Source organism: Globicephala melas, chromosome 14, assembly GCF_963455315.2.
Source record: "Globicephala melas chromosome 14, mGloMel1.2, whole genome shotgun sequence".
NCBI lineage: Eukaryota > Metazoa > Chordata > Mammalia > Artiodactyla > Delphinidae > Globicephala > Globicephala melas.
In genome coordinates, this window is record NC_083327.1 from 28,858,431 (window position 1) to 28,873,576 (window position 15,146).

Sequence of the window (15,146 nt, forward strand, 5' to 3'; positions counted from 1 at the left end):
TGGGGCACACTAGGGGCATGGCTGTTTTATTGGCTTCTTGCGGTTGCAGCCATTACAAATGTAAGCAGTTGCTTAAAAGCATTTGTAGTACAAGAGGTGTTTTGCATTCCTAAAATATACCATATAAACTAATGGCATACAACATAGTATAAAACTTAGTTCTATGTGGATTATTGCTGTATTTAATGCTGTATTTACTAACTTGGCTGGCTATTAAGTGTTATGGCCGGATTCTGACCCAACACAGAGTCATTCTCTGAGAGTGCTTAATTCTTCCCTCTGAGAACTGGGAGACAGTGATTAGTTGAGGCAGAAATCCTGTGGAATATACAAGTGTGCCACAGAGGGAAATTGTATCCTCAGTGGCAAAAGGGTTAATGAAGACATGCAAGGAAATGGATTTATTTTTCCTCTTTTATTCACTTCTCTTTACTTTAGGCCAAAATGAATCTGGAGTTGCTGTCCATAATGAGAGAATATATTTAGTGGGTGGATATTCGATTTGGACAAACGAGCCTCTGGCTTGCATCCAGGTGAGTGGTTTAAGTTCCTTTTGGAGTTTGTTCAAGTGGTTCAGTGAGGTTATTTTTGCAATGCTGCTATTGCAGGGAGAGATGTTTACAGGTAGGAAGAAGATTGAGCTTCCTTTGTGCAGCTAGTTCAGCCACTAAACTTCATCCTGCATCCTAAAGATGCTAACTAATAAATGATGGAGCCCTGTTGAAAATAAAGATGGCAGTGAGCTTTGAAAACATATGTTATACTGGAAATGGGGAAAGTGGAATGCTTTTTCCTTTCTTTTAAACCAAAACATCTAGAAATCTTGGTAATAGTACTTTCACATCTGCAAAACTTTACAAATGTCTCCTTTCTATACCATTTTCTTATTTTCTGTATTACAATTCAACAAATGCCACCTATGAAGGTGGTGTTCTTTCCTGGCAGAAGTGAGTAGTAGTTGTTTACGATTGGAAGCTTGTATTGCTTCCCTCTTAGAACTGTTTTTACTGTGTTCCATAGGTGTTTTTAATTTATCATGTTTTTATTTTCATTTGTCTCCAGGTAATTTTTTAATTCCTCTTTGATTTCTTCAGTGATCCACTGGTTGTTGAGTAGCATGTAGGTTAGCCTCCATGGGTTGTGTTTTTTGCAGTTTTTTCTTACAGTTAATTTTTATTCTAGTAGAGTTGTAGTCATAAAAAGATGCTTGATATGATTCCACTATTCTTAAATTTACCAAGGCTTGTTTTGTGGTCTAGCATGTGATCTGTCATGGAGAATGTTTCATGTGCAACTGAAAAGAATGTGTATTCTGTTGCTTTTGGATGGAATGTCCTATATGTGGCTATTAAATCCCTCTGGTTTGATGCTTCATTTAAGTCCAGTGTTTCTTTATTGATTTTCTGTCTGGGTGATCTGTTCACTGATGTAAGTGGCATGTTAAAGTACCCTACTATTATTGTGTTACTGTCGTTATCTCCCTTTATGTCTGTTAATATTCACTTTATGTATTTAGGTGCTCCTATTTTGGGTGCATAGATATTTACAAGTGTTAGATCTTCTACTTGGATTGACTTCTTGATCATTATGTAATGCCCTTCTGTGTGTCTTGTACCAGTCTTTGTTTAAACTCTATTTTGTCTGATATAAGTATTGCTACACTGGCTTTCTTTTGATTTCCATTTGTATGGAAAATCTTTTTCAACCCCCTCACTTTCAGTGTATGTGTGTGTTTAGATATGAAGTGAGTCTCTTGTGGGCAGCATATATATAGGTCTTGTTTTTGTATCCATTCAGCCACTCTGTGTCTTTTGATTGAAGCATTTAGTGCATTTACATTTAAAGTAATTATCAATATGTATGTTCCTATTGCCATTTTGTTAATTTTGGGGGGGTTGTTTTTGTAGATCTTTCTTCCCCCTTTTGTTCTCTTGTGATTTGATGACTATATTTAGTGTTATGTTTGGATTCTTTCTCTTTTTTTCTATGTACCTATTGTAGATTTTTGATTACCATGAGGTTTATATATAGCAATCTGTGTATGTGTATATGTGTGTGTGTGTGTGTGTGCATAGTTTTAAAACATACATGTTGTTTTAAGTTGCTGATCTCTTAATTTCAAATGCATTTTAACAACCCTGCATTTGTATTCCCCTCATGATTACTGTTTTTGACATCACCTTAATCACCTTTTAACACCTTAACTGCTTATTGTGGATATAAATGAGTTTTACTACTTTTGTGTTTTAACTTTTCTACTGGCTTTCTGTGTGGATGATTTCCTACCTTAACCATTTGTTTACATTTACTGATAAGCTTTTTCCATTCATAATTTTTATATTTCTAGTTGTGGCCTTTTAAGTGAAATAGAAAAGAGAAGCTCCTTTAATGTTTCTTGTAAAGCTGGTTTGGTGGTGCTGAACTCTGCTAGCTTTTGCTTGTTTGTAAAACTTTTGACCTCTCCGTTAATTCTAAAAGAGAGCCTTGCTGGGTGGAGTATTCTTGGTTGTAGGGTTTTCCCTTTCATCACTTTAAATATATTGTGCCAATCCCTTCTGGCCTGCAGAGTTTCTGTTAAAAAGTCAGCTTATAGCCTTATGACAGTTCCCTCGTGTACAACTTTTTGCTTTTCCCTTGCAGTTCTTAATATTCTTTCTTTAATTTTTGCCATTTTAATCAATGTATCTTGGTGTGTTCCTTTTTGGGTTAATCCTGTATGGGACTCTGTGCTTCCTGGATTTGGGTGACTGTTTCCTTTCCCAGATTAGGGAAGTTTTCAATTATTACGTCTTCAAATATTTTCTCAGCCCCTTTCTTTCTCTCTTCTCTTGGGACCCCTATAATGCGAATATTAGTGTGATCGATGGTGTCTCAGAGGTCTCTTAAATTGTCCTCATTTATTTTTATTCTTTTTTCTGTTCAGCATCAGTGATTTCCACTACTCTGTCTTCCAGCTCACTGATTCATTCCTCTGTATCATAGAGTCTGTTGATTCCTTCTAGTGTATTTTTCATTTCAGTTATTGTATTCTTCATCTCTGGTTGTTCTTTATAGTTTCTAACTCTGTTAAAAACTTCTGGGCCTCCCTGGTGGCACAGTGGTTGAGAGTCCGCCTGCCGATCCAGGGCACGCGGGTTCGTGCCGCGGTCCGGGAGGATCCCACATGCCGCCGAGTGGCTGGGCCCGTGAGCCATGGCTGCTGTGCCTGCACGTCCGGAGCCTGTGCTCCGCAACGGGAGAGGCCACAACAGTGAGAGGTCTGCATACCGGAAAAAACAAAACAAAAGAACAAAAAAAAAAACTTCTAACTTCTTGCTTTGTGCATTCATTCTTCTCCTAAGTTCTTTGATCATCTTTACAATCACTACCCTGAACTCTTTCTCAGGTAGATTGCCTATCCATTTCACTTAATTCTTCTTCTGGGGTTTTTATCTTGTTCCTTCATTTGGAGTATGTCCCTATGTTGCCTTGTTTTGCCTAACTTGCATTTAAAATTTTTCTGTGTCTGGTAGGTTGGTTACAGTTCCCAGCCTTGGGTAAGTGACCTTTTTGTAGGAGATGTCCTATGCATCTTGGCAGCACACACCCCTCTCATCACCAGAGCTACATGCTCTAGTGGTGCCCCATATGGGCTGCATGGGTCCTTCTTTTGTGACGGGCTGACTGCTGTGGCTCACTGGAGGATGGAGTCAGGGTCCAGAAGACCTCAGGGCTGCTGTCTGCCCACTGGTGGATGAAGCCAGATCCTGGGCCTAATGCTGGCCTACTGGTGGGCAGAACTGAGTTCTGGGAACTGGTTGCAGGGCCCAGGGGTTCCAGAGCTATTGTCCAATCACTGGTGGCTGTGGCTAGTTCCTAACACAGTTGGTTACAGGGTCTGGGCTGTCCTGAAGCTTGTATTGGCCTGCTAATGGGCAAGGCCAGGGCCCAGCCAGTGTGAGGGCAGGGTCTGGCCTGCTGGTGGAATGGCCAGTTCCACAGGCTGCAGGGCTGTGGTTGTATTGTGGCTCATGTTCACCCCTTGGTGGTTAACAGTGGTCCTGAGACTAGAGAGGCTCACCAGAGGCTGTTGCAAAGGCCCAGGGATTTCTGGGGCTGCCCACTGTGTCCCAGCATCTCTGGGTGGAGGGCCCTAGGGGCCCCATATCTAGTGTCTGTGAACTAGTTTGTAGGACTGTGTCCTGAGCCCTCTGGTAGGCAGAGCCATGTCTGGGGAGCTCTGGGCTCAGGGAGTTTTAAGGCAGCCCTTCTGCTAATGGGTGGAGCTGTCTCTGCTCAGTTAGCTGCTTGGCCTGAGGCATCCCAGCACTGGTACCTAGTCTGTTGGGCCAGGGTAGGGCTGGGTCCCGAGGCTAAAAAGGTAGAGGGAGGATTAAAAAGTGGCGCTTGCCAGCACCAGTGTCCATGAGGTAGAATGAGCTCCCCAGAATGGCCGCCTCCAGTGTCTGTGTTCACAGGGTGAGCTGTGAGATCACTCCAAGATAAGCAGGTAGGTCTGACCAAGCCTTTTTTCAAATTACTGCTTCTGCTCTGGGACCAGGAGTGTAAGATTTCATGTGCACCCTTTAAGAGTGAAGTCTCTATTTCCTCCAGCCCTCGGGCACTCCTGAAAGTAGGCGCTGCTGGCCTTCAAAGCCAAATGCTCTGGGGGCTCATCTTCCTAGTGTAGGAGCCCCTGCGCTGGGAAATCCAACACGGGGCTCAGACCCCTCACTCCTTTGGAAGAACCTCTGCAATTGTAATTACTCTCAGCACTGTGGGTTGCCCACCTGCGGGTATGGAACTTGACTAAATCACAACTCCGCCTCTCTTACCCATCTCGGTGTGGTACCTTCTTTATATCTTTAGTTGTAGAAAGTCTTTTCTGGTAGGTTCCAAACTTTTTCATCAATGGTTGTTCTGCAAATAGTTGTAATTTTGGTGTGCCTGTGAGAGGAGGTGAGCTTAGGGTCTTCTACTGTACCATCTTGGCCAATCTCCAGAGGCAGTACACTCTTCGACATCAATCTTAGAGATATTATTTTTAATGTGTCTCTATTTCCTGGCTTCTGGAGTATCCAGGGTTGTTCCTCTGACTCTAATGTCTCCTCTTTCATTTCTAATTTATTTATTTTCTTCTTTGATTAGCAGTTTTATTATTATTATTTTTATTGGGGTATAGTTGTTTTACAATGTTGTTAGTTTCTACTGTACAGCGAGTAGAGTTCCCTGTGCCATACAGTAGGTTCCTATTAGTTATCTATTTTATACATAGTAGTGTATATATGTCAATCCCAATCTCCCAATTCATCCCACCACCACCCCCTGCTTTCCCCTCTTGGTGTCCATAAATTTGTTCTCTACATCTATCTCTATTTCTGCCTTGCAGACTGGTTCATCTGTGCCATTTTTCTAGATTCCACATATATACATTAATATACGATAGTTGTTTTTCTCTTTCTGACTTAACTTCTAATTTATTTGAGTCCTCTCTTTTTTCCTTGGTAAGTCTAGCTACAGGTTTACCTATTTTGTTTATCTTTTAAAAGTGGGTTTAAGCTTTACTGACCTTTTCTGTTGTCTTTTTATAGTTTCTATTTCATTTATTTCCACTCTGATCTTTGTTGTTTCCTTCCTCTACTAACTTTTGAGCTTAGTTTGTTCTTCTGTATCTAGTTCCTAGTGTAAATTTAGGTTATTTATTTGAACTTTTTTTTCTTAACATAGGTACCTCTATGATCTTCTCTCTTTCAACAGCTTCTGCTGCATCCCATAAGTTTTAGTATGTTACATTACATTTTCATTTGCTTCAAGGTATTTTCTGATTTTTCTTTTGATTTCTTCTTCGACCCGTTGTTCAGTAACATGTTATTTAATCCTCACATATTTGTGAATTTTCCAGTTTTCTTCTTCTGATTCCTAATTTCATACCATTGTGGTCGGAAAGGATGTGTGATATGATTTCAATCTTAATAAATTTAAGACTTGTTTTGTGGCCTAACATATATCCTGGGGAGTGTTCCAGAATATATTTTCCTCAAGTGTACATGGGACATTTATAAAAACCAATCATGTACTAGGGTTAAGGCTACAAAGACTTAAAAATTAAGTATTATGTATGTAGACTATAATATCTAACTACAATATAATTAAGTTAGAACTTAATAAGTTAGTTAAATAAACTCCTACTTTGCTAAATAACTCATCGGTTAAAGAAGTCCTAATGGAAGTTTAAAAAATACCCAGAACTTAAGGATAACAAAAACAATACATAGCAAAGCATGTGGGATACGTATAGCATAAGTTAGAACATGAACAAAAAACCCCTCAAAGTAGAAGACAGAATAATAACGATAGGAAAATAATGAAGTAGGAAACAAAAATACAGTAGAAAAAATTATCAAAGGCACAAATTAGTTCTTTGAAAAATCTTGAAACTCTTTATGGGAGTCTTTAGTTAACTGAAGTCTACCTTGTACTAGAGTTTGGTCCTATCTTTTGGATAACAACAAACAAGCAAACTATTTTCTTTCAAGGAGGGCTTCCAGTCTTTCATCTGTGCATGTATTTGTCAGTCACTGTCTTTGGGGTTTCTTTTTATTTTGTTCTTTTCAGAATTGCAGAACACTGAACTGAGCAATAGGCAGTGATCTGTAATGCTGGGACCCTGGTTTTTAAGTGGTTTGGGACCCTTCATTTGCCTACTTACTCAATAGAAGCAAGTTTGGGTTTATTAAAAAGATGCAAATTTTAAATATACGTATGGGTATATTTCTACTAATTGTAATGTTCAATTAGATGAAGGAATAGAAATCAAGATGGAATGGTCACTAATCATATACACTAATTAACGCTTCATGACTTCTGGTTGTTCCCAAACAAATCTGTCCTCAAAAGATGAAGAGGTGAGGGACATGTGTATATCTTAAACCAGAGGATATTCTAGAGTAGCCTCAGAACTACAGTGATTCTAAAAAAGATGTGATTCTTAAATGTTTTAATCAATGCCTATGTTAGTGGAATAAATTTCATCTCTGAGACTGGACAGTAAAATATTCTACTATATTTGCTTTTTTAAAAAATTAGCATTATGAAAAGTTCTATGTTCCAGTAGTCATTTTGAAGTACCAAATCAATCAGTAATTTTGCAAATGCTGTGTTTATTCCCTTGGCTGGCACAGTAGTCTCACAAAGCACAGATAAATTTGAAAAAGGCTTTTAAGAGCCTTTATTGTTTATAGATAATAAGTTCATATAAGCATATGGATTGTCACTTAAAGAGATGCTTGGAATGAAAGTCTTCATGGACAAGAGACTTTCATTTTAGTTATTCACAACTGGTTATGGTTTACATTACCATTCATTCTAAACTATGGTTGCACAATCTCAAATACTTGTTTTTTTGGTAACTACAGAACTATTTATTTTGGTTCACTAAAAGTAAATATGTTGATGGTTGGAGAGACTAGCTACGTGTTCAAAAGGAAGCCATTTCTCTACTACTTGCTGGAAGAATATCCAACAGAGAAGAAAGATGAGAGACTGGAATAGTGTTTATGAGAAGATATTGATTAGACAGTAGAAATTCCTGAGTACCTATCAGCAGGATGAAAATTACAGGAAAGAGAGGAGACAAGATGGTGGAGTAGAAAGATGTGCGCTCACCTCTTCTTACGGAAGCACCAAAATTACAAGTAACCGCTGAACAACCACTGACAAAAAAACACTGCAACCTACCTAAAAAGTTACCCTACATCCAAAGACAAAGAAGAATCCACAGCTAGATTGTAGGTGGGACGCAACTGCGATAAAATCCAATCCCATATATGCCGGGTGTAAAATAATTATGCCACAGAAGTTCTCCTACAGGAGTGAAAGTCCTGAGTCCCACCTCAGGCCTCTCCAGCCTGGGGGTCTGGCAATGGAAGGAGGAAGCCCCAGGAAATGTGGCTTTGAAGGCCAGCAGGGTTTGACCACAGGGATTCCACAGGACTGGGGGAAACAGAAACTCCACTCTTGGAGGGCGCATACAGGGTCTTGTGCACGTCAGAACTCAGGGAAGAAGTGGTGACCTCATGAGAGACTGGGGCAGACTTACCTGCTAGTATTATATTGGAGGGTCTCCTGCAGAGGCAGGGGGCGGCTGACACTGCTGGGACAAGGACACTGGCGGTGGTAGTCTGGGGTGTACTCATTGCCGTGAGTCCTCTTGGAGGCCTCCATTTTCTCACCAAGACCTGGCCCCAACCAACAGTCTGTAGTTCCAATGCTGGGACGTCTCAGGACAAACAACCAACAGGGCAGGAAAACAGACCCACACATCAGCAGAGAGGCGCTTAAAGTCTTCCCAAATAAACAGGTAGCTGATAAACACACCCCCTGACATGGTCCATCCCACCAGAGGGATAAGACCAAGCACCACCCACGAGTGGGCAGGTACCAGTCCATGCCACCAGGAAGCCTGTACAAGCCTCTTAGCCTCATCCACCAGAGGGCAGACAGCAGAAGCAGGAACTACAAACATGTAGCCTGTGAAACAGAAATTGCAATCACAGAAAGTTAGACAAAATGAGATGGCAGAGGAACATGCCCCAGATAAAGGAACAAGATAAAACCCCAGAATAACAAAGTGAAGTAGAGGTAGGCAATCTACCTGAAGAAGAATTCAGAGTAATAACAGTAAAGATGATCCAAGATCTCAGAAAAAAAGAGTGGAGGCACAGATCGAGAAGATACAAGAAATGTTTAACAAAGACCTAGAACTAAAGAAAAAACAAAAGGATGAACAATACAATAACTGAAATGAAAAATACACTAGAAGGAATCAATAACAGAATAACTGAGGCAGAATGGATAAGTGAGGTGGAAGACAGAATGGTGGAAATCACTGCTACAGAACAGAATAAAGAAAATAAGAATGAAAAGAAATGAGGACAGTCTAAGAGACCTCTGGGACAACATTAAATGCACCAACATTCACATTACAGGGGTCCCAGAAGGAGAAGAGGGAAAGAAAGGCTCTGAGAAAATATTTGAAGAGATAATAGCTGACAACTTCCCTAACATGGGACAGGAAACAGTCACCCAAACCTAGGATGTGCAGAGAGTCCCAGGCAGGATAAACCCTAGGATGAACACACTGAGACACATAGTAATAAAACTGACAAAAATCGAAGACAAAGAGAAAATATTAAAAGCAACAAGGGAAACAACGGATAATATACAAGGGAACTCCCATAAGGTTATCAGCTGATTTCTGCAGAAACTGCAGGCCAGAAGGAGTGGCACCATATATTTAAAGTGATGAAAGGGAAGAACCTACAACCAAGAATACTCTAACCAGCAAAGCTCGCGTTCAGATTGGACAGAGAAATCAAAAGCTTTACAGAGAAGCAAAAGCTAAGAGAATTCAGCACCACCAGACCAGCTTTGTAACCAATGCTAAAGGAAATTCTCTAGGTGGAAAAGAAAAGGCCACAACTAGAAACAAGAAAATTATGAGTGGGAAAGCTCACCGGTAAAGGCTAACATACAGTAAAGGTAGGAAATCATCTGCACACAAATACGATATCAAAACCAGCAACTGTGAGAAGAGGAGAGCACAAAAGCAGGATATTGGATATCCATTTGAAATTAAAAGACCAGCAACTTAAAACAATCTTGTTTATATATAGATGGCTATATCAAAACCTCATGGTAACTGCCAACCAAAAATCTACAATACATACACACACAAAAAAGAAAAAGGAATCCAAATAAAACCCTGAAGGCAGTCATCAAATCACAAGAGAACAGAAGAGGAAGGGAAGAAAAAAGACCTACAAAAACAAATCCAAAACAATTAACAAAATGGCAGTAAGAACATACGTATTGTACAGGGTTGAAGATGGTGGAGTAGAAGGATGTGCTCTCACTCCCTCTTGCAAGAGCACCGGAATCACAACTAACTGCTGAACAATCATTGATAGGAAGACACTGGAACTCACCAAAAAAGATACCCCACATCCAAAGACAAAGGGGAAGCCACAATGAGACTGTAGGAGGGGCGCAATCACAATAAAATCAAATCCCATAACTGCTGGGTGGGTGACTCACAAACTGGAGAACACTTATACCACAGAAGTCCACCCACTGGAGTGAAGGTTCTGAGTCCCAGGTCAGGCTTCCCAACCTGGGTGTCCCGCAACGGGAGGAGGAATTGCTAGAGAATCAGACTTTGAAGGCGAGTGGGATTTGATTGCAGGACTTTGACAGGAATGGGGGAAACAAAGACTCCACTCGTGGAGGGCACACACAAAGTAGTGTGCGCATCAGGACCCAGGGGAAGTAGCAGTGACTCCACAGGAGACTGAACCAGACTTACCTGCTAGTGTTGGTGGGTATCCTGCAGAGGCGGGGGGCGGCTGTGTCTCACCATAAGGACGGACACTGGCAGCAGAAGTTCTGGAAGTACTCCTTGGTGTGAACACTCCCAGATGCCACCATTAGCCCCAACAAAGAGCCCAGGTAGGCTCCAGTGTTGGGTCGCCTCAGGCCAAACCAACAAGGAGGGAACCCAGCCCCACCCATCAGCAGACAAGCGGATTAAAGTTTTACTGAGCTCTGCCCACCAGAGCAACAGCCAGCTCTACCCACCACCAGTCCCTCCCATCAGGCAACTCGCACAAGCCTCTTAGCCTCATCCACCAGAGGGCAGACAGCAGAAGCAAGAAGAACTACAATCCTGCAGCCTGTGGAACAAAAAGCACATTCACAGAAAGATAGACAAGATGAAAAGGCAGAGGGCTATGTACCGGATGAAGGAACAAGATAAAACCCCAGAAAAACAACTAAATAAAGTGGAGATAGGCAACCTTCCAGAAAAAGAATTCAGAATCATGATAGTGAAGATGATCCAGAACCTTGGAAGAAGAATGGAGGCAAAGATAAAGAAGATGCAAGAAATGCTTAACAAAGACCTAGAAGAATTAAAGAACAAACAAACAGAGATGAACAATACAATAACTAAAATGGAAAACACACTAGAAGGAATCAATAGCAGAATAACTGAGGCAGAAGAACGTATAAATGACCTGGAAGACAGAATGGTGGAATTCACCGCCACGGAACAGAATAAAGAAAAAAGAATGAAAAGAAATGAAGACAGCCTAAGAGACCTCTGGGACAACATTAAATGCACCAACATTCGCATTATAGGGGTCCCAGAAGGAGAAGATAGAGAGAAAGGACCAGAGAAAATATTTGAAGAGATTATAGTCGAAAACGTCCCTAATATGGGAAAGGAAATAGCCACCCAAGTCCAGGAAGCACCAAGAGTCCCATACAAGATAAACCCAAGGAGAAACAGGCCAGGACACATAGTAATCAAATGGCAAAAGTAAAAGACAAAGAAAAATTATTGAAAGCAGCAAGGGAAAAACGACAAATAACATACAAGGGAACTCCCATAAGGTTAACAGCTGATTTCTCAGCAGAAACTCTACAAGCCAGAAGGGAGTGGCAGAATCCAACAACACATTAAAAGGACCATACACCATGATCAAGTGGGATTTATCCCAGGGATGCAAGAATTCTTCAATATATGCAAATAAATCAATATGATACACCATTTTAAGAAACTGAAGAATAAAAACCATATGATCATCTCAATAGATGCAGAAAAAGCTTTTGATAAGTTTCAACACCCATTTATAATAAAAACTCTCCAGAAAGTGGGCATAGAGGGAACCTACCTCAACATAATAAAGGCCATATATGACAAACCCACAGCAAACATCATTCTCAATGGTGAAAAACTGAAAGCATGTCCTCTAAGGTCAAGAACAAGACAAGGATGTCCACTCTCACCACTATTATTCAGCATAGTTTTGGAAGTCCTAGCCACATGAATCAGAGAAGAAAAAGAAATAAAAGGAATACAAATTGGAAAAGAAGAAGTAAAACTGTCACTCTTTGCAGATGACACGATACTATACAAAGAGAATCCTAAAGATGCCACCAGAAAACTACTAGAGGTAATCAGTGAATTTGGTAAAGTTGCAGGATACAAAATTAATGCACTGAAATCTCTTGCATTCCTATACACTAAAAACAAAAGATCAGAAAGTGAAATTAAGGAAACAATCCCATTCACCATTGCAACAAAAAGAATAAAATACCTAGAAATAAACCCTCCTAAGGAGGTAGAAGACCTGTACTCAGGAAACTATAAGACACTGATGAAAGAAATCAAAAATGACACAAACAGATGGAGAAATATACCATGTTCTTGGATTGGAACAATCAATATTGTGAAAATGACTATACTACCCAAAGCAATCTACAGATTCAATGCAATCCCTATCAAATTACCAATGGCATTTTTTACAGAACTAGAAGAAAAAAATCTTAAAATTTGTATGGAGACACAAAAGACCCCAAATAGCCAAAGCAGTCTTGAGGGAAAAAAATGGAGCTGGAGGAATCAGACTCCTTGACTTCAGACTATACTACAAAGCTACAGTAATCAAGACAATATGGTAGTCACAATAACAGAAATACAGATCAATGGTACAGGATAGAAAGCCCAGAGATAAACCCACGCACCTATTGTCAACTAATCTATGACAAAGGAGGCAAGGATATACAATGGAGAAAAGACAGTCGGGGAAAACTGGACAGCTACATGTAAAAGAATGAAATTAGAACACTCCCTAACACCACACACAAAAACAAACTCAAAATGGATTAGAGACCTAAATGCAACTGGACACTATAAAACTCTTAGAGGAAAATATATGAAGAACACTCTTTGACATAAGTCACATCAAGATCGTTTTTGATCCACCTCCTAGAGTAATGGAAATAAAAACAAAATTAAACAAATGGGACCTAATGAAACAAAAGCTTTTGCAAAGCAAAAGAAACTACAAACAAGACGAAAAGACAACCCTCAGAATGGGAGAAAATATTTGCAAATGAATCAATGGACAAAGGATTCATCTTCAAAATATATAAACAGCTCATGCAGCTCAATATTAAAAAAACAAACAATCTGATTGAAAAATGGGTAGAAGACCTGAATAGACATTTCTCCAAAGAAGACATACAGATGGCCGAGAAGCACATGAAAAGCTGCTCAACATCACTAATTATTAGAGAAATGCAAATCAAAACTACAGTGAGGTATCACCTCACACCAGTCAGAATGGGCATCATCAGAAAATCTACAAACAACAAATGCTGGAGAGGGTGTGGTGAAAAGGGAACCCTCTTGCACTTTTGGTGGTAATGTAAATTGATACAGCCACTTTGGAGAACAATATGGAAGGAAGTTCCTTAAAAAACTAAAAACAGAATTACCATATGACCCAGCAATCCCACTACTGGGCATATACCCAGAGAAAACCATAATTCAAAAAAACACATGCACCCCAATGTTCAATGCAGCACTGTTTACAATAGCCAGGTTATGGAAGCAACCTAAATGCCCATCGACAGACGAATGGACAAAGAAGATGTGGTATATTATATACAATGGAATATTACTCCACCATAAAAAGGAATGAAATTGGGTCATTTTTAGAGATGTGGATGAATCTAGAGACTGTCATACAGAATGAAGTAAGTCAGAAAGAGAAAAACAAATATCGTATATTAACGCATATGTGTGGAATCTAGAAAAATGGTACAGATGAACCAGTTTGCAGGGCAGAAACTGAGACACAGATGTAGAGAACAAACGTATGGACACCCAGGGTGAAAAGTGGCAGGGGGTGGTGGTGTGATGAATATGGAGATTGGGGTTGACATGTATACACTGATGTGTATAAAATGGACGACTAAAAAGAACCTGTTGTATAAAGAAATAAAGTTGAAAAAAAAATAACATATATATCGACGATTACCTTAAATGTAGATTAGATGCTCCACCCAAAAGACACAGATTGACTGAATGGATACAAAAACAAAACTCATATATATGCTGTCTACAAGAGACCTTCTTCAGATCTAGGGACACATACAGACTGAAAGTAAGAGAATGCAAAAATGTATTCCATGCAAATGCAACTCAAAAGAAAGCTGGAGGGCTTCCCTGGTGGCGCAGTGGTTGAGAGTCCGCCTGCCGATGCAGGAGATACGGGTTCGTGCCCCGGTCTGGGAGGATCCCACGTGCTGCGGAGCGGCTAGGCCTGTGAGCCATGGATGCTGAGCTTGTGCGTCTGGAGCCTGTGCTCCGCAACGGTAGAGGCCACAACAGTGAGAGGCCTGTGTACCGCAAAAAAAAAAAAAAAAAAAGAAAGCTGGAGTAGCAGTATTCATATCACACAAAATACACTTTAAGATAAAGATTGTTACAGGAGACAAAGAAGGACACTACATAATGATGAGGGGATCAATGCAAGAAAAAGATATAGCAACTGTAAATATATATGCACCCAACATAGGAGAACCTCAATTTATAAGGCAAATACTAACAGCCATAAAAAGGGAAATCAACAATAATACTGGGAGACTTTCACACCCCACTTTCATCAATCGACAGATTATCCACACAGAAAATCAATAAGGAAAACACAGGTTTAAATGACACATTAGATCAGATGCACTTAATTGATATTTATAGAGCATTCCATGCAAAAGCAGCAGAGTACACATTCTTTTCAAGTGCACATGGAACACTCTCCAGGATTGAGCACATGCTGGGCCAGAAAACGAGCCTTGGTAAATTCAATAAAATTGAAATCATATCAAGCATCTTCTCTGACCACAACATTATGAGATTAGAAATCAACTACAAGAAAAAAAAACTGAAAACCACAAATATGTGGAAACTAAACAATATGCTACTAAACAACCAATGGATCACTGAAGAAATCAAAGAGGAAATAAAAAAATACCTAGAGACAAATGAAAATGAAAACATGATGATCCAAAACCTATGGGACACAGCAAAAGCACTTCTAAGAGGGAAGTTTATAGCGATACAAGAAAAAATCTCAAATAAACAACTTGGTCTTACACCTAAAGCAACTAGAGAAAGAAAAACAAAACCCAAGGTTAGTAGAAGGAAAGGAATCATAAAGATCAAAGCAGAAATAAATGAAATAAGAGATGAAGAAAACAACAGAAAAGATCAATGAATCTAAAAGCTGGTTTTTTGAAAAGATAAAGTTAAACTTTAGCTA

General features: G+C 39.8%; 1 protein-coding gene across 9 annotated transcripts in view; it reads left to right on the plus strand.

Moving 5' to 3' along the window:
- The window catches only part of KLHL32 (kelch like family member 32), a 230,157-nt gene that overhangs the window by 204,337 nt on the left and 10,674 nt on the right, over window positions 1–15,146 (plus strand). For all 9 annotated transcript variants that reach the window (XM_060283355.1, XM_060283356.1, XM_060283354.1 and 6 more), the window contains one exon: window positions 439–533. In XM_060283355.1, the coding sequence (XP_060139338.1) occupies window positions 439–533 (95 nt within the window). The remainder of the gene's footprint in view (window positions 1–438; window positions 534–15,146) is intronic.